This window comes from Labeo rohita, chromosome 1, assembly GCF_022985175.1.
Source record: "Labeo rohita strain BAU-BD-2019 chromosome 1, IGBB_LRoh.1.0, whole genome shotgun sequence".
Classification (NCBI taxonomy): Eukaryota; Metazoa; Chordata; class Actinopteri; order Cypriniformes; family Cyprinidae; genus Labeo; species Labeo rohita.
Window position 1 is genome coordinate 37,036,312 of NC_066869.1, and position 20,434 is coordinate 37,056,745.

General features: G+C 34.5%; 1 protein-coding gene across 4 annotated transcripts in view; it reads left to right on the plus strand.

Annotated features, from left to right (window-relative positions):
• Positions 1 to 15,908, plus strand: part of tbc1d1 (TBC1 (tre-2/USP6, BUB2, cdc16) domain family, member 1) — a 76,003-nt gene extending 60,095 nt beyond the window's left edge. For all 4 annotated transcript variants that reach the window (XM_051111449.1, XM_051111534.1, XM_051111611.1 and 1 more), the window contains 6 exons: positions 167 to 328; positions 5,977 to 6,221; positions 9,074 to 9,233; positions 11,548 to 11,717; positions 13,758 to 13,934; positions 14,394 to 15,908. In XM_051111449.1, coding sequence (XP_050967406.1) covers positions 167 to 328; positions 5,977 to 6,221; positions 9,074 to 9,233; positions 11,548 to 11,717; positions 13,758 to 13,934; positions 14,394 to 14,603 — 1,124 coding nt within the window. In that variant the 3' untranslated portion in view covers positions 14,604 to 15,908. The remainder of the gene's footprint in view (positions 1 to 166; positions 329 to 5,976; positions 6,222 to 9,073; positions 9,234 to 11,547; positions 11,718 to 13,757; positions 13,935 to 14,393) is intronic.
• Positions 15,909 to 20,434: the final 4,526 nt, after the last annotated feature.

Here is a 20,434-nt window from a genome sequence, read left to right on the forward strand (position 1 = left end):
ATTTTATGGACATCCATCTACATGTCAGATGAGATCACACACTACTGAAAAAGCGCTCAAAAACTCTGGTGTTCTGCTCTAGGCATGTAAACATTCAAAAGATCCATCAATGAAGCCTTCTCTTTCTGCTCTTCTTTTTGTTTTTCTCTCCATCTCTTTCTCTCAGGCGTCCCTCGTCAGCATCGAGGAGAGATTTGGAAGTTTCTTTCAGAGCAGTATTTGCTGAGGCAAGAGGTGCCCAGCACCAAACCTCCTAACAATGACACTCCTTACAAAGAGCTTCTGAAGCAGCTCACATCCCAACAGCATGCCATCCTCATAGACTTGGGTTAGTATTACAAACACAATGGCCTGTGCCAAAACCAAGTGATCTGCATTGCTGCCTACAGCTTACATAGATACCATCTAATGAAATGGAACCTTGTACGACGTCGATTTGGAACACTCTTCATAGGCAAAAATTGCATCTAATGCATGAATATCTGTCCTCACATGAGACGCACAGGAGATTCGGACCACAACTGATTGCCCAATAAGACAATTATTAAATTATTTCAATGTAGTTATATTAATATATATTCTAATTATATATATATATATATATATATAATTTAAAGCTGATTAAATAAGCTTTCTATTGATTTATGGTTATATAAGATAGGACAATATTTGGTCAAGATACAACATTTTGAAAATCTGGAATCTGAGGGTGCAAAAAATCTAAATATTGAGAAAATCGCCTTTAAAGTTGTCCAAATTAAGTTCTTAGCCATGCATATTATTAATAAAAAATTAAGTTTGGATATATTTACAGTAGAAATAAAAAAAAAAATATCTTCATGGAACATGATCTTTACTTAAGATCCTAGTGATTTTTGCCATAAAAGAAAAATCGCTAATTTTGACCAATACAATGAATTGTTGGCTATTGTTACAAATATACCTGTGCTACTTACGACTGGTTTTATGGTCCAGCGTGACATATTATTTGTTATATTAATATTCATACTGTTCAAAATGTTGGGGTCAGTAGGATTTATTATTATTTTATTTATTTCTCAAAATTGTTTTATTTAAAAAATGTCTTAAGACATTTCTACCTTCATTCATCAAGGATGCATCATATTGATCGAAAGTGACAGTATAGACATTTGTGATGCTACAATAGACTTTTATTTCATATAAATGATGTTCTTTTAAGACGTATAAGATAATATTAGATAGTTGAATCCTGGAAAAAATGTATTATTGTTCCCAGAAAAATAACAGTAGCACAACTGTTTTTAACAGTGATAATAACAAGAAATGTTACTTGAAAACTAAACTGGCATATTAGAATTTAAATTATATTTAAAATATATTCATTTTAAGGCGAGACACTGCAGGCGAATAGGGTAAAAAAAATAACTAATAATTAACTTACCCAGTTGATTGATTACATTGGTAACTGCAAACATTTTTTGTATTACAAGTTTTCTAAAATGCTAGGTTTAAATATGCAAATGAGGCATTATTTAATTAAAAATATGCTAATTTGCATACATTTCTAGTACAAAAATCTAAACACTGGATGAAGCCAGTTTCAGATTTTTTTTGACATGTTAGATTCAAAAGTTTTTGAAATCCATTGATACAAATGCATAAAGTGCTATAAAAGAAACACTTAACAGTGTCTTTTTTATCTACTAATCTGAAAAAACACTTTATGAAAAACCAAAAAGCCCAAAATCTCAAGCTTGACAGGTACATAAAAAAGGTGTTTTTGCCTGCGGTGTCTCCCCCTAAAATATAAAAAGTTATTTTAAATCATAATAATGTTTCACAATATGACTGTGTTTACTGTATTTTGCAACCTCTTTGAGCACAAGAAACTTCTATAAGAACAACACACACACAAAAAAATCTTCTTAACCCCAAAACTTCTGAACAGTAGTGTGCATGAATATAAAAAAGGGCTTAAAAATTAAAAAAAAAAAAAAAAAAAAAAAAAAAAAAAAACAATCGCTTCAGAATCAGTATTTTAACATTTCTGTTCCTCCAATCCTTCTGTTATTTTTTGTCAATAATAATAATAATAATAATAATAAAAGTACAGAATCCGTGTATCATTCGTCCATTCATTTTTTGATTTAATATTGAAAGAAGAAACATGAGAAAACGGCTCCTTTTTCGTTTTTTCTTTTTTTCAGAAAAAAGGCTTTGCCCCGGTACGGGTTGTGTCGAGCCATTCGTTAGTGTGGTTGTTTTGTGAGAAAAAGATTTAATCTAGTTGCAATAAACGCGTTAATTATCCGTTCAACTGCAGCAGCGGAGGACTATTATTCTGGGCGAAACTGTGGAAGACCTGACGGGGGCATGGTTTGAACCTCGGCTGACCAATCAGCAGAAAGGGGTGTTTCGTTTCGCTCACATGTAGAAATCGAATATTCAAGCTGTTTATTCATTTTTCCACCCCGAACGAAAAACGAAAAATCAAGCTGAATTCTTGTTTTTCGTTTTTCTGGAAAAAAATGAAAAAACAAAAAAGTAGCCGTTTTCTCATGTTTCTTCTTTCAATATTAAATCAAAAAACGAATGGACGAATGATACACGGATTGTACAGAATTTACTTTACTCAAAACAAGTCTACTCATGGCCAGTCAGTACAAGAAGATTGTATTTGATGTATTAAACGAAAGGAAAAACTGTCAACACTTCAAGTGAAATTCAAAGTAAAATACTTGCTGCATTATTTTAAATTTCAGTCCTGATAGGCAGCTCTCTAGGTTTTGGAATTACCGTAATCCTTTTGTATTGTCCTTAGTTCTTTGTTGTCTTCGAAGGTGGTCACTTATCTAGACCATTGTTGAATGTCTAGTAGACTTACTGTAGTCAACTGCATGTGTGTCTCACTGTTGCTCAAAAGGTTTTTTTCTCTTAGAAATGTCTTGAGCAACAGAAACATGTCCAGTTGATTAACTCAACAAGTCAATTATTTGGTAGGCTTGCTTAATATTGCGTTCTAGCTTGCTGAAAAACAGCTATTCTGCTCTGCTGTGTCTTAAATATACACACAAACGTGTACGTGCTCATGCTTGCCCTGGAATTTTTTCAAAAATTGTCATCTGAGTATACACAAAAGTCTCCATTCTTTGCAAAATGATCATTACCTCCGTTATTATAGAGAACAAACTTCTGCAGAACCGCAGGCTGAATGAATGGTTGAAACACTAGCGGAGATGGACAGATGTGAAGATGGAGAGATTAATGGGGAGGCTCAGACAAAGAAAGGGAGGTGTCATTGGCTCTCAGCACAGTGACAGCAGGGAGAAAGAGAGATAGATAGCTTTACAACACAGGAAGAAACCTAATCTTATAGGAATGTATATTGTTTCTAGGAAGACGCCCTCACAGACAGGAACATAAAAGCTCCTTTTTAGTCCAATACTTCAAATTCCTTTATTGCAAAATGCTTGCATGCTTCCTGTAAATATTCATGATCTATAGATTTGCAACCATATAGTATTCAATCAGTGATATTAGTAAGAACTAAACTGCTCTCAAAACTAACTTCATATTAAAGTGATAGTTCACCCAAAAATAAAAAATCTGTCATTAATTACTCACCCTCATGTCGTTCCAAACCCATAAGACCTTCGTTGATCTTCAGAACACAAATTAAGATATTTTTGATGAAATCCCAGAGCTTTCTGACCCTGCGTGGACTGCTACGCAACCGACATGTTTAAGGCACATTAAATGTATTAAGGACATCAATAAAATAGTCCATGTGATATCAGTGGTTCAACCTTAATTTTATGAAGCTACAGAACTGCTTTTTGTGAAAGCAAAGCAAGCAAAATAATGATATCCTTACTGCCTTTCTGGACCTTGAACGTGTCAGTTCCGTCGCTGTCTATCCAAGGTCAGAAAGTTGTTGGACTTCATCAAAAATATCTTAATTTGTATTTCAAAGTTGAACGAAGGTCTTACGGGTTTGGAACAGCATAAGGGTGAGCAATTAATGACAGAATTTTCATTTTTGTGTGAACTATCCCTTTAATATCAAAAGAAAGTCCAATATTCAATATATTTTGAAATATTGAAATAGTCAATCTTGAATTAATTTTAACATTTTTATTTAAAGCAAACTTCAAAAACCTTATATGGGCCATTCTACAGAACTGGTCCAACGTCTTGGGAAAAAAAATGTGTATTTTTCCCAAAAAAAAAAAAAAAGAAAGTATTTATGCAAATTGCATAATCTCCAAAAGGTACACATTTCTAGTAATTGTGCAGTTAATTCAAGTTTTGGAATATTTATCCTCTCCCCAAATTTGTCACTACCGAAACACAGTAATAATAATTTAATTAGAGGGTTTGTATTAACCTATTAAGATTTTGCTTTTTATCTAGATTGTAAATATATACTTTTTGCTGTTTAATTAATTTTTTCAGAGTTAAATCCATAACAGTTAAATTTTTTACAATATTTCAAGTGTAATTTATGAAATTTGTTGTATTTTAAATCCAATTTTTCTTTGTAAACACATTAAACACATTTACCTCAAAATGATGGGGCCTAGCTACTCACACCTTGTAGCTATGAGAGAGGGGGACGCAGGAATATTTTCTGATCTTAAATTTATGAGTTCAGTTAAAAATCAGTCTCAGCCAATAGACTAAAACATACACTGTTTTGGTAGTGGCATGAAAAATATGAGACACATTTTTTTTAAAATAAAGTTTCAGAATTTACAAAGAAAATCTAAAATAAATAATTTTTTGAATTTCAGTTTTAAAACAATCTTAAGGATACTTTTAAAAGCACCAGTGGAAAAAACTAAAACATAATTTAAATGTAATTCTCATAAGTTGAAATTTAGGGGTTAGAGTTCGGGACAGCCACCTCCCAATTGAGAGTACCCAATAAATAATTATTTTATGTATATTAAGCTTACTAGTATTTTAAATATTATTGTAAGTTTCAATAGATAATAGAAGGATCTTAAAGGAGAAGTCCACTTCCAGAACAACAATTTACAAATAATTTACTTATCCCCTTGTCATCCACGATGTTCATGTCTTTCTTTCTTCAGTTGTAAAGAAATTGTTTTTTGAGGAAAACATTTCAGCATTTTTCTTCATATAATGGACTGATATGGTGCCCCGATTTTGAACTTCCAAAATGCGGTTTAAATGCAGCTTCAAGCGACTGAAGACAGAAAGACATGAACATCGTGGATGACAAGGGGGTGAATAAATTTTTTGTAAATTGTTGTTATGGAAGTGGAGTTCTACTTTAATAAAGATCTAAGATTTGAATTTTTAAATGCTTTTTAAATGTGTTTTTTGGTTGTGGGCCAACCACTTGCACCAATTCTGTAGAATGGCCTGTATCGGTTTTATACTATTTCAACTTAAAACTTGCCATGAAACTAGCAAAGAAAGCTGGCATAGCGTTAAAACAGCCAACCAACTCTTTAAAAGTAATTACTTTTGGAAAATATGTACAAACAGGTTGAGTTTTGATTCGTTTTAGTAGTCAAGAAGTCTAGTATAATTTGTTTGCAGATTCCACAGTTTGACATTTATGTATGTAACGCAGTGATACTCAAGGACTGAAGTGTGACTTAAGTGTGCAAATACTTGGCCTCTGTTTAAACTTACATGAAATAAGCATTGTGGGAATATAACCATGTACTGTACAGTTGAAAACCAGCACCTGTCTTTGGTTGATGGTGCAATGTCAAATATTTAAGCTGTAGTCTGTGCTATCCTTCTGTCATTTCTTTCTTTCTACATGTTAAATTGCTGCACACCCATGAGAGTTACCCTCTGAATGAGACTGAACACGAGGAGGAGATTGAGCTGAAAGTAGGGGAGGGAGGGGGGTACATATGCCTCTGCCAACATCAACAACAACAGCAGCATTGTTTTACTCAAACTGCACTGAAAGAAAGAATACTTGAATGATTATTTTTCTTCCTCTCCCAGGACGTACATTTCCCACTCATCCGTATTTCAGCGCTCAGCTGGGTGCTGGCCAGCTCTCTCTCTATAATCTACTGAAGGCATATTCTCTGCTGGACCCGGAGGTGGGTTACTGCCAGGGCTTGAGTTTTGTGGCCGGCGTGTTGCTGCTTCATATGAGTGAGGAGGATGCATTCCACATGCTCAAATTCCTTATGTACGACATGGGGCTACGGAAACAGTACAGGCCTGATATGATCATACTGCAGGTACAGTAACATTCACATTGTCACGTTCCCACTTAATGTTTTACACCTCACTGGTGCTTTTGACATGTTTAAAAATGATGTACATGAAGTTGAAGTTTTTAGTTGTGGATTAGTGGTTTTCCTTCACGGTTGCTGTTATGTTTAGATCACATGACCACACAAATACTACTCACTTTTTTGCAGTAAGCAGTTTTTCATTGAAAAAAAAACAAACAGTTATTTGTAGCACGGGTATATTTGTAGCAATAGCCAATTAGGGCTGTCAAACGATTAATCGCGATTAATCGCATACAAAATAAAAGTATACGTGTGTGTAATTATCATGTGTATATATAAATACAAACACATTCATGTATATATTTAAGAAATGTTATGTAAGTATATGTATTTATTATAATTTTTATATAATTTATATTATATATAAATAAAAATATTTTGTACATTAATAACATTTCTCTTAAATTTTTGTATTTATTTTGTATTTATATATACATAATAATAACACACAGTACACACACATATATTAGGCGAACTCAAACTTTTATTTTGCATGCGAATAATCGCTATTAATCGTTTGACAGCCCTACCAACAATACATTGTTTGGGTCAAAATTAATGTTTTTTTCTTTTATGCCAAAAATCATTAGGACATTAAATAAAGATCATGTTTCAAGAAGATATTTTGTAAATTTCCTACTGTAAATATGTCAAAACGTAGTTTTTAATTAGTAATATGCATTGCTATGAACTTCATTTGGACAACTTTAAAGGCGATTTTCTCAGTATTTTTTTTTTTTTCTCATTATTTATATTTGATTTTTTTTTTTTTTTTTTTTTTTTTTGGCACCCTCAGATTCCAGATTTTCAAATAGTTGTATCTCAGCCAAATATTGTCCTATCCTAACAAACCATACACATCAATGAAAAGCATATTTCTTCAGCTTTCTGATGATATATAAATCTCAATTTAAAAAAATTTCCCCTTATGACTGGTTTTGTGGTCCAGGTTCACATATGTTAATAATAGGCATGCTAATAAGCAACGATTTAATAGTGAGGATTAGTTCCCATACTAAAGTGTTACCGACATTTTTATAATGACATGCAAATTTGCGAAGCGCTTCATATATTTTGTGTTCGCTATGTGGCACATATGCTTAAATTGGATTGGTACAGAAAAGAGTATCATTTTAAGTTTAACAGTGATTGGATAAATGGTGAGTTCTTTAATGTTCCTCAGATTTCTGTACACTACTGTTTAAAATTTTGGGGTATTTTTTTTAAAGAAATTAATAGTCTTATTCAACAGACATGTATTAAAATGAATCAAAAGTGACTGTAAAGATATTTATAATGTTACAAAAGATTTCTACTTGAAACAAATTCCTAAAAAAAAGTTACGTTTCAACATTGATAATAATAAGAAATGGGATAATGTGACATTAAGGACTTCAGTAATGGCGGCTGAAAATTACTCTTTGCTGACACAAGAATAAATTACATTTAAAATATATTAAAACAGTAAAACAGTTATTTAAAACTGTAAAAATTAATGCTGTCAAACGATGTGATTAGTCACATTAAATTTAATGTGTATATATGAATACACACATACAGTATATATTTTGAAAATATTTACATGTATTTACATGTATATATTTATATTCATATAATTTATATTATATATAAATATATTTAATATATAAAAATACAATTTTTCTTAGATATAAAGATGCATGTGTGTGTATTTAGACATTCATAATAAATATACACAGTACACACACATACATTATATAAACAAAAACTTGTGACCTCGTATTTTGCCTTACAAAATCAAAACGCAAAACACAGAAAATGAGATTTTTATTGATTGTCCAGCCAAATGTGTTTTCACACTGTTTTCTCTGAATCTGAGCATAGTTGAGACAAACTCATGTCTGAGTATAGTTCATTAGATGTGGGTATTTCTGGTGCTGCTCTGTCTTGGTTTTCTTCGTATCTCTCTGACAGTCAGTTCTACATTTCAGTGCAGGATTTTCGACCCCCTACTGCCCATTTTAAGCCAGGTGTCCCCCAGGGATCCATTCTTGGCCCACTATTACTCATTATTTACATCTTGTACAGACATGGCTTTAATTAACATTTATATGCTGATGACATTCAAATATTCTCTGTAGGCTTGCTCTATCCACTCGAATTGACAAATCTCTGCTTGCGTACATGAAATAAATGATTGGCTAACCTCTAATTTTTTCAAAATTAAACATGAATAAAGCCGAGATGTTTTTCTTTTCTAACTGTATCTTTGCTGTAAAGCATCCTTGAGCACTGGAAAGGCACTATATAAATAAAAGAGTATTATTATTATTATTACTATTGTTGTTGTTATCATTGTTTTCCCATTGTGTAAATACTGTATGTGGTTCATGGGATAGATTTTGTAAGACATGAAACCTTTAGTGTGATCTCATTATTATTTGTTTTTTTTTTTTTAATTGTGTTCGGTTCACTTCATATTCAGTAATGCACTGCATTCCTTTATACTGCATTTAAAAATCACAAATCAATTAAACACAGTCAGTTATGTAATACGTAAGCTTTGACAGCTCTGATACAAATCAAGCAAAAAACAAAAAAAATTGTACAGCTAAGCATGCAAGAAGATTTTGTTCCGATAACTGTAGGCAGTGCTCGGTAGTGACATCATCACAACTAACCAACCTGGTTAAGGTTCATAAGATGAATGAGATTGTTTCAGTATGTGTATACAGTTTAATAATGATAAGCAATGTTTTTGTCAGGCATGTTTTATATTCTGCTGTCTTGTAACTGTTTTTTCTCTTCTTTTTTAGATTCAGATGTATCAGCTGTCTCGTTTGCTGCATGACTATCACAGAGAGCTGTACAGTCATCTGGAGCAGTACGAGATCGGCCCAAGTCTCTACGCTGCTCCCTGGTTCCTCACCGCCTTTGCCTCACACTTCCCGCTTGGATTTGTGGCTCGAGTGTTCGGTAAATGCACACACCCTCAGGCACACTTCAATTCACAAACATGCTCTCAATACACTTCCAATAAAAATAAATTCCAGAGATTGCCCATTACCACAATGCTTCTTACAATTATACATTTAACACACAACGCAGGGACAGTCCCTTTGCTCGAGGGCATAATAGTAGAAGCTCATGAATGGCGTACAACCTACAACCCTTCGGTTTTGGTGCCGTGTTTAACCACCAAGCCACAACAGCCACAGATTAAAAGCTTCTTTTATTGAACTAAAAAGTTTCAAACGAGTCCACGCTTGGAGAGATCAGAAAGCTGATCAGATGCCAGTGTGGTAGATAGTGATAGTTGCCATTCTCTCAATTTCCTCAGAAGTGTTTATGAAGATGGCTTACATTTTTGGCATTCTTTTGTCTGGAAGGGATACTGCAGAGCCACATACATAACAGCGCATTCTCTCTCTTTTGTCGTTACTGTATACGGTCAGGTGCACACATATCTGCACGTACACAGACACACCCTGTCTGCAGAGAGATATTAATGAAATGTTGCAAGTTGGCACCAATTTTCATCTTGAGGGGTAGTTTTTCAGGTTGGGGAGGAATTTTTGCCCCTCGGTTTTCTGTTTTCTTTGTTATTTGTCTCTCTTTAGTAGTTCCTGCTACTGCACACACTTTCTGAAAACACTAAGTATTAAATTTTGGCGCACAATTCGCTCTGCACCGTTTATGCTATGGATGACAGCTGAAGTCATGCGTCTTAGTAATAAGAAGTCTATATCTCAGTTAGTTTTAGAACTGTAAAACGGTAGCAAAATGACTGTATACGTGATGGTATTGATTTCAGTGTTACTAGTAATGGTTTTTATATATACTGTACATTCTGCAATTTGTTGCTGGATGGAATTATTCTGATGAGATTTCAGTAGACAATCTATCCTTCATCCTTTACCATTAATCATTTTAGAATTAAAGATAATCTGCCTCTCTTTATCCTTTGCATCTTATGTTATCTTCTGTGGTCACAGTGAAGTTAATTACGCATGGTAATCACAATCACTGATGCCTGGCGACTGGCGCTAACTTTGTTTTGCTTAATCACAGTTCCGTGACAGTGTGTGTGGTGTGATTATAAGGGTGAATAGCACTGACCTTGTGATGCACAAACTTTTACGTTTTTCCAAGGGTAATCGCTTGAACCATCTTGTACCATTTTGAACCAACTCATTTTACACACCCTGACCTACACACATACACATTTCTATTGACAATCTTTATCTTTACACACAAGTAAACTTATAAATAAACACACAGCTTTCAACAATTATATTCAACTATTTCTTCAGCTTTTATCATTCTTGAACAGTTTATTTATTTATTTATTTATTTATTTTAATGCATGACATTGAGAAAAAAAATACTAATAATATTAAATACATTATGTAATATTATTATTTAATGTTATATTTAATATTATTTATTCAACATAATTGGGCATTAGGTAGGCATGAAATGATTTTAAAGCATGATTTTGAGGCAAAAATATCACCCTCTGCTTATTACAATGTAATATTATAATTATTATTAACTATTTATTTATTTATTTTAATGCATGGCTTTGAGAAAAAAAATCACAATTAATATTAAATAATATATAATGTAATATTATTATTTCATGTTATATTTTATTATTATTTTATTTATTATTTATTTATATTTATTATATTTTATTATTATAATGTTATATTATTTATTAAACATAATTGGGCATTATGTGGGCATTAAATGATTTTAATGCGTGATTTTGAGGCAAAAAAAAAATCACCCTCTGTCTATTGGATATGTATTATTATAATTATTATTACCATATTTTTATATTTAGTTCATCTTTGGCCTCTAATGCTTACTTCAAGTTATTTTATAAAAACAAGTACTTCAGTAAAATAAATAATTAAATAAAATTAAATCATTTAAAATCTTGGAAGCAGACTAAATTATTTACTTTAGTTTTTAGAGTTACATTTTGTATTCATTTAGACAATATTTGAAAGAATTTGCCAATTTATTGGTTATACACCAAAACACAAAGTGATTATTTTATATATAATTATTAATAATTATTGTTTTTATTTTTTTGTTTTAGAATTGTAATATCGGCTTAACCATAATAAATTTGTTTGAACTGACTGTTGAGCTTCATTTGTGACCATAAATAATATTTGTATTATATAACTAGCTATATACTATTATTTTGCTAATGAGGTATCTTCAATGGATTCCTTGAGTTAAACTGAAAAGTATGTATCGATTTTATATCTTTCAGACATGCTGTTTCTTCAGGGTTCAGAGGTCATCTTCAAGGTGGCTTTGAGTCTTCTTGGTAGCCACAAGCCTCTGATTCTCCAGCACGACAATCTCGAGTCAATTGTTGAGTTCATCAAAACAACTTTACCCAATCTCGGCCTTGTGCAAATGGAAAAAACAATCAATCAGGTAATATGTTTCTCAGTGTTAGTGTGCATATCTGCACCATACCTGCATTCCAAATAGACGACTGATTCGCATATACACATAGGCGCTTTCACTTGCGCTAAGTGTCAAGGCAGTGGCACATTTGGGTGTGGATTCTATTTGTGCTTTTGTGGTGACAGCAATGTACGTGTGCCTTTCCCTACACAATCAACGCATACTCGTGCTCGGGTGTGTCCTGTGTTCATCTTCATATGTGGTTTTGCATAAGTACTAGTTTCATCATGAGCTCGGCACAAATAATAGATGGAGTTAGTAAAGTATGGGTGTTGCTCAGTGTGTGTCTGTGCATGTATGTGTGTTTTATGTCTGAAAAGCGCTTCATGAAAGAAATGTACCGCAAGTTCCATCTCTTGAAGATTTTAAATGATCCCCAACCTTGTACAATTAATAGATTTAGCAGAAAAAGAAAATATTTACATACAGCAAGAGTAACAACATGAACAAGTGCGATAAGCATAATTAACCAAATATCATTTTATTGATCCTCCTTTGCTCTTATCCCAGCAAGGAGAGTCAGTAAGCAAATACTCATGTGGGAAGTACTCACAAGCATGAAACAAACCAGTAGATATTCTATTTTGGTATAAAGAAGTGGCTAGAGGAACACCTTTTTACATTATTGGTACTTTTTAAAAAAGGGATTGGTAACTACTGAAAATTCAATCTCCTAAAACACCTTAAAAGTAGTGCTGTTAAATCGATTAATCACGGTTAATCGCATCCAGAGTAAAAGTTTGTTTACATGCTACAGTTGAAGTCAAAAGTTTACTATAACTATACAACAAATAAAATATTTCACATAAAAGATGTTTACATATAGTCCAACAGAGAAAATAATAGTTGAATTTATAAAAATGACCCTATTCAAAAGTTTTCATACACTTGATTCTTAATACCGTGTTGTTACCTAAATAATAAACAGCTGTGTTTTTTGTTTAGTGATAGTTGTTCATGAGTCCCTTGTTTGTCGTGAACAGTTAAACAGCCTGCTGTTCTTTAGAAAAATCCTTTAGATCTCACAAATTCTTTGTTTTTTTTTTTAGCATTTTTTGTGAATTTGAACGCTTTCCAACAATGACTGTATGATTTTGAGATCCATCTTTTCATACTAAGGACAACTGAGGGACTTATTTGCAACTATTACAGAAGGTTCAAACGCTCACTGATGCTCCAGACGGAAAAACAATGCATCAAGAGTCAGGGGTATAAACTTTTGAACAGAATGAAAATGTGTACATTTTTCTAATTTTGCCTAAATATCATATTAAATATCACAAAATAAGTTAAATAAATCCCTGATCTTAAAATTCAAAAGTTTTCACCCCCTTAATGCCTTGTGTTTCCTTTGGAAACAACTATATGTAAACATCTTTTATGTGAAATATCTTAATTCAGATCAGTACTAAATAAAAAAATAACATGCATTTTGTATGATCCCTCTTATTTTGGTAAAATAATTATCATTTTGCAGATTCTGAAAGGTGTATGCAAACTTTTGTATGAAATATATTTGTGTATGTGTAATGCATGTAAAAAGACTTTTATTTTAGATGCGATTAATCGCGATTAATTGATTTGACAGCACTAATTACAAACCTTTCAACGCCATATGATTGCTGTGTAAAGAACATGCTGAAATTTACAGCATTATTTGCTAAATATCTTGAAGATATTTTTTACATTTTTTAATTGTCTAAAATGTTGTTAACACTAAGATGTTACTGTTTTGGTGTCAAGGAAGTATATGTGAGCACCTAGGAACTTATAACACCATAAATCAAGACACAAGTTATATAGAGCTTGAACACACAAAGGGCATATGTTGTCGTTTTGTTGTTTTTGGATGCTGGATGATCATTCATCAGTAAAATATTTTTTAGACCCACCCCCTCATCTTACAAACTGAAGTTTGTATGCACATACACACACACAAAGAAACATGCTTTGACTTGCCCAGCTTTGACGTTCTCATCTTGTATATTTGTACATGTCTCTCTGTAGGTGTCTGAGATGGATATCAGTAAGCAGCTGCAAGCCTATGAGGTGGAATATCATGTTCTTCAGGACGAGCTCTTGGATGGTCCCTCCACTCTCAGCCAATCACAGCGAGTGGCCCAGTTGGAGAAAACAAACGGAAGCCTCCGACAACAAAACTTAGACCTCCTAGAGGAGCTTCAGGTGACTTCTGTCTTTAATTACTCACCCACAAGTCATTCCAAAGCTTTAATATCTTCGTTCAACTTCCGTACACATATTAAGACATTTTTGATGAAATCCAAAAGCTTTCTGACCTTGGATAGACAGCAACACAGCTACCACGTTTAAGACCTAGAAAGGAAGTAAGGACATTGTTAAAATAGTCCATGTGACATCAGTGGTTCAACCGTAATTTTCCGCAAAGAAAACACAAATAATGACTTCATTCATCATTTCTTGTCTTCTGTGTCAGTCCTTGACACACGTTCACAAAAGTGCGACAACGCACTCATGTGGTGCTGCTGACGCAAGATCGGGTGGTCTTTTTTAGTATTTTTTGTTTAGTATTATTCATTCAATTATAAAATTCGCCATCAAATATGTGGTAAATTGTTTCATTGCAAGAATTCCTGACTTTTTGACATTGTCATTTTCCATCAGGTTGCCCACGCTAAGATCAGATGGCTGGAGACTCGTGTGGACGGCCTGGTGAATCAAGAGGCTCAGCTACAATCTGAGGTAAAGACTCTCCAGCAGGAACGGACAGAGCTACAGCAGACTGTGTCCAAACTCAAAGATCTCCTCAGCAGTCTGGGAATAAACAGCCCCTGCCCTGAGCAGGAAAACCTCACCAAAAGCAACAGCCAGTAACTGTGCCAGTGAGGATACAGAATCAAGTCTTTATAAACACTCAACTGTCATGACCAGATCTGCTATCAAGCTCCTCCTGTAAAGCTCTGTCGTCCTTCAGACAAGCCATCTTAGTGGAGGTGGACAGGTAGGTTTTCACAGTCTGAAGATCCTTCATCTTACTCGAAGAGCTGAAAACTTGTCTTTGAGAGCATCTCGCCAGAACTGATCAAACAACCTAAAAGATCAAGACATAAAAAAATAGCTCAAAGGAATAGCAGAGATTGCCTGGTTCTTACAGCTTTTGTGAGTGACGTTTACCTTCTGGACCGAGACATTTTGGGTCAACATTTTTTAATAGACACTCCTTTTTACACTCCCTGCTGTCGTTTTGGTGTTGTTAACATGGCATTGACCCCAACAAAACCTCTAAGGTAGATTTGCGTTCAGATTGGCAGTTCCCCAGTAAGCACTGAACAGCCCGCTGAAAGGCTACGGATAAATGCACTCTTGCTGTGCAGCGTATTGTTTGCACCCTGTGTGAATGTTTGTGTGTGAGCTTGTATGTATGTGGAAATCTACCATTGTATTCCAGTGCAATATAAACTAAAAAACAACCCTCCAGTACACTGTAAACCTGCACAATCTTCTGTTCTGATAGAAACCAAAGAGAAGCTCAAATCTGAGTGCAGAGAACAGAGAAGCATTTTATACTTATTTTCATCCGAATGCTGCTGATATACTCAGATCACTCAGAAAATCTTCACAACTATATTCGGTCCTTTTCATTGTTACACACAAATGCAAAACTTCACACATAAGCACAGTATCCACTAGTTTGTTCATTTGGATTTTGAGATGTCCACTAATGGCATTTTAGCTACTTGGCTGTACTGCTGTTGATATGGTACTCAATGAACCAAAGATCTTGTTTTATTTCAGGACTTCCTCCGTGACAAACCGCACGTTTCGGGTGCTTAGATGTGTTTGAATGCGTCTGAACACACTGTACGCGAGTGTCTGTTTTAAACGCACTTTCAGGAGTTGTCACCTCTGTATTTGAGTGAAATATTTTGACAGGTGGAAATGCATTAGTAAAGGGGAATTTGTGTATGAGGAAAGAAAACGGATCATCTTGCATCATTTGCGTGACAACATGTCTTTACCCTTTGACCTCTTGTGCTTTTCTGGAGAATTCTGTTTGTGTTTCTCAGTGTTGGAAAGACAGGGACACTGTTTAAACATCATTCTTGATGAAGTGCTTTATTTTTATTGGTTTTTACTGAGAATGTCGTTCTTATATGCATTAAAAATATTTTAAATTGATGAGTTGCGTTGATTTACTTGATATAGTAGAGTTTCACTTCTAGTGTTTGCGTGATGTAATGTTCTGTTGAATCAGACGTAGGTTTCATTATACAACAGTGCACCTGGTTTCGACGAGATCTAGAGTGACTACTAAAGTAAATCTCTTAGGATCTGTACTGAAAGCATCTGTATGAGCTGTTCTGTAAATAAAATGATGCATCGAATTCTGCTCTTAACGTGAAAATATAAAGTTAACAGTTTGTCTGATATTACACACACACACACACTATATGGACAAAAGTATCACTAATACAAGTGTCCCCTAACAGGAACTTTAAATACAGACATTAGCTAATATGGATTTGGACCCCCCTTCACATCCTTAACAGGTTCCACTTTGAAGATTTTCACACATTTCTTGGAGTGTTTTCTTTGGGAATTTTTGTCCATTAATCCAGTAGAGCATTTGTGAGGTCAGGAACTGATGTTAGACAAGAAGTCCTGGCTCACAATCTCATTTCCAGTTCATTCCAAAGGCGTTGAACGGGTCAACAGGCCAGTGAAGTCCTTCCACACGAAACTCATCCAACTATGTCTTCATAGACCAGAGCTGTCCAGATTCACTCCTGGAAGTCCACTGTCCTGCAGAGTTTAGCTCCAACCCTAATTAAACACACCTGAACTTGCTATTTAAGGTCTTACTAGGCATACTAGAAACTTCCAGGCCGTTGTATTGAGGCAAGTTGGAGCTAAACATGGCAGAACACTGGTCCTCTAGGACCGTTTGGATACCTCTGTCATAAATCTTGCTTTATGCAGTTGGGCATTGTCATGCTGGAATATATATATATATATATATATATATATATACAGTGCCCTCCACTAATATTGGCACCCTTGGTAAATATGAGCAAAGACGGCTATGAAAATAAATCTGCTTTGTTTATCTTTATGATCTTACATTCAAAAAAATCACAAAATGCTAACCTTTTATTGAAGTAAAACAATTAAAAGTGGGGGGAAACTTACGTTATGAAATAAATGTTTTTCTCATATGCATGTTGGGCACAATTATTGGCACCCTTAGAAATTATAATGAGTTCAATATCTTTGAAGTATATTCCCATTCATATTTGCATTTATTTAGCACACTAGAATGATATTGTCCAGCAATAACTTCCTGTTTCACAGGATTATAAATATGAGGAGCACAAAGGCCAAATTTCCTTAATCATCCATCGCAAGGAATAAAACCAAATAATATAGTTCTGATGTGCAGAATAAGATTGTTGAGCTTCACAAAATAGAAAATGGCTGTAAGAAAAGAGCTAAAGCATTGAAAATCCCAATTTCCATCATTAGGACAATAATTAAGAATTCCAGTCATCTCAAGATGTTACAAATCTGCCTGGAAAAGGATGTGTATCTATATCGTCCTAATGCATGGTGAGGAGGAGAGTTTAAGTGTCCAAAGACTCTCCAAGGATCACAGTAGGAGAATTGCAGAGATAAGTTGAGTCTTGGGGTCAAAAGACTAAAAAAAAAATTCAAACAGCCCCTACGTCACCAAATGTTGTTCAGGAGGGTTTCAAGAAAAATCCTCCTTGCTCATCCAAAAACAAACTCCAGCATATTCAGTTGTCAGACACAACTTGAATTTCAAACGGGACTGGCTTCTGTGGTCAGATGAAACTCAAAAAAAGAGCTTTCTGGCATCAGCAAACACTCAAGATAGGTTTGGTACAAAAAGTACCCCATGCTCACGGTTAAATATACTGCTGGATCTTTAATGTTGTGGGCTTATTTTCCTGCCAGAGGTCCTGGACATCTTGTTCAGATACATGGCATCATGGATTCTAGCAAATACCAACAGATAAAAAATGTAAACCTGTTAGAAGTTCTATAATGAGCTGTGGTTGGATCTTCCATCAGGACAGTGATCCAAATCAAACATCAAAATCAACACAAAAATGTGTCACTGAGCATAAAATGAAGCTTTTGCCATGGTCCTCCCAGTTGCCTAACCTCAACCCTATAGAAAATGCATGAGGTGAACTGAAGAGAAGAAGCACCAGCATGGAGTGGATCTGAAGAGTTTCTGTATGAAGGAATGGTCTCTGATCTCTTGTCAGGTGATCTCTTCAGGCATTAAAGGAGAAAACTCAGAGCTGTCATCCTGAATAAAGGACGTTGCAATAATTGGGTGCCAATAATTGTGGTCAACATGAACTAAAGAAAAACATTTATTTCATAATAAGATTTTCCCCCTGATTTCCACAGTTTTACTTAAATGATAGGTTAGAATATTGTGATTTTTTTTAATTAAATATTAAAAAGATAAACAATGCAGATTTATTCTCACAGCCACCTTTGCTCATATTTACCAAGGGTGCCAATATTAGTGGAGGGCACTGTATATATATATACATATATATATATATATATATATTTAAGTTCCCACAAATTTGGAAGCATTGCACTGCTAAATGTCTTGGTATGCTGAAGCATTAAGATTTCTCTTCACTGGAAGTAAGAGCCTAGCCCAATCCTTGAAAAACAGCCCCATGCCCTCCTTCACCAAACTTCATAGTTGGTACATTGCAGTCAAGCAGGTAATGTTCTTTTAGCATCCGCCAAACCCAAACTTGCCTATCAGACTGCCAAACAGAGAAGCGTGCTTGTCACACCACAGAACGTGTTCCACTGCTCCAGTGGAGTCCCTGAGTCCAGTGGAGGCGTGCTTTACATCACTCCATCTGATGCTTGGCATTGTTCTTGGTAAGGTGAGACTGGCATGCAGCTGCTCGGACAGGAAAACCCATTCCATGAAGCTTCTGCTGCACAGTTTTGTTTTGATATTAATGTCAGTGGAAGTTTAAAACTCTTCAGCTATGGACTCGGAAGATTCTGATTAACAAGCTCATGATTTTATTCCATTTCTGATTCGATTTGATATTAATTGTTTTAGCCAAATCTTCTCAAGAAAAAAAAAATCTGTCAATGCTGTCAAATATACAGCGGTAATAGTAATATTAAAGGTTAAAATGAACTGATTTGTATACAAATGTATACGGTCAGGATACGGATTTCGGTAGGTTGTACTCTTTCTTTTAACATACATTCGGATGTTTATTAATGTTTATTTTGTGCTGAAACTGGTATTAAAACCTGGAGATTGATCAGTTAACGCACGTTGCGTTGCCACTTCTCTTAAACTGAGGAGGCCATACAGCGATCTGTCACTCCACATTAAACAGCGCCAAAACAGCATTTACTTTTAGAATACTGTAAATAAAAATGACAGAATTTGAAATCTGAGACTTTGTTTTATATCAAAAGTAACAATGCTTGTTGCAATTTATTGGATGAAAGATGTGCTATATGTTTTGTTCATTAACTGAAAACGGACTAGACTAATCGATTCTTGGAATTTAAATGAGAACTCCACTTCCAGAACAACAATTTACAAATAATTTACTCACCCCCTTGTCATCCAAGATGTTCATGTCTTTTTGTCTTCAGTCGTAAAGAAATTATGTTTTTTGAGGAAAGCATTTCAGGATTTTTCTCCATATAATGGACTTCACTGGTGCCCCGAATTTGAACTTCCAAAGCTTAAATGCAGCATCAAAGGGCTCTAAACGATCCCAGCCAAGGAAGAAGGGTCTTATCTAGTGAAACGATTGGTCATTGTTTTTGAAACATAAATTTTTTTTTACTTTTTAAGCACAAAAGCTCATGTAGCACAGGCTCTGGGATGTGCATCCACGGGTCATTCTTGAACGATTTGTTCATTGGTTCAACATCCTCTCTGTACTGGAATTAGTTCACCTGTTTTGAGTCTTCAGGTTTTTCGAGTCGTTCGTTCATCTTAAGGGGCTGTCACGTGTTGCTGATTTTGCTAAAATGAACAAAATGACTCAAAAAGATTCATTCATTTTGCTGAACGAGACTCAAAGGTCCGAGTTGGTAAAATTATCCGAACTTCCCTTCACTACTACGAATCACGTCTTCGAATCACCACAGGTTCATCGTCTGTGTACTCCAGCTCAAAAAGGTAGAGTATGTCGAAAAGCTCCATATTATTTTCTCCTACAACTTCAGAATTATCTGACATCGTTGTACCTTTTTGTTTGTAAACAGCGTTTGACTTACTTGCACTTTTTTAGTCTTTGCGCGTTCGCTTTGTAAACAATGGGTCTGTGGTTCAGCCTACGTTCAGCGTGACCTTTCAACATGATTCAATAGTATGTGAACGCACATCCCAGAGCCTGTGTTACACAAGCTTTTGTGCTTAAAAAGTATACAAATTTTTATTTTCCGAAAAAAATGACAGATTGTTTCGCTAGATAAGACCCTTTTTCCTCGGCTGGGATCGTTTAGAGCCCTTTGAAGCTGCATTTAAACTACATTTTGGAAGTTCATAATCAGGGCACCAATGAAGTGCATTATATGAAGAAAAATCCTGAAATGCTTTCCTCAAAAAACATAATTTCTTCACGACTGAAGACAGAAAGACATAAACATCTTGGCTGACAACGGGG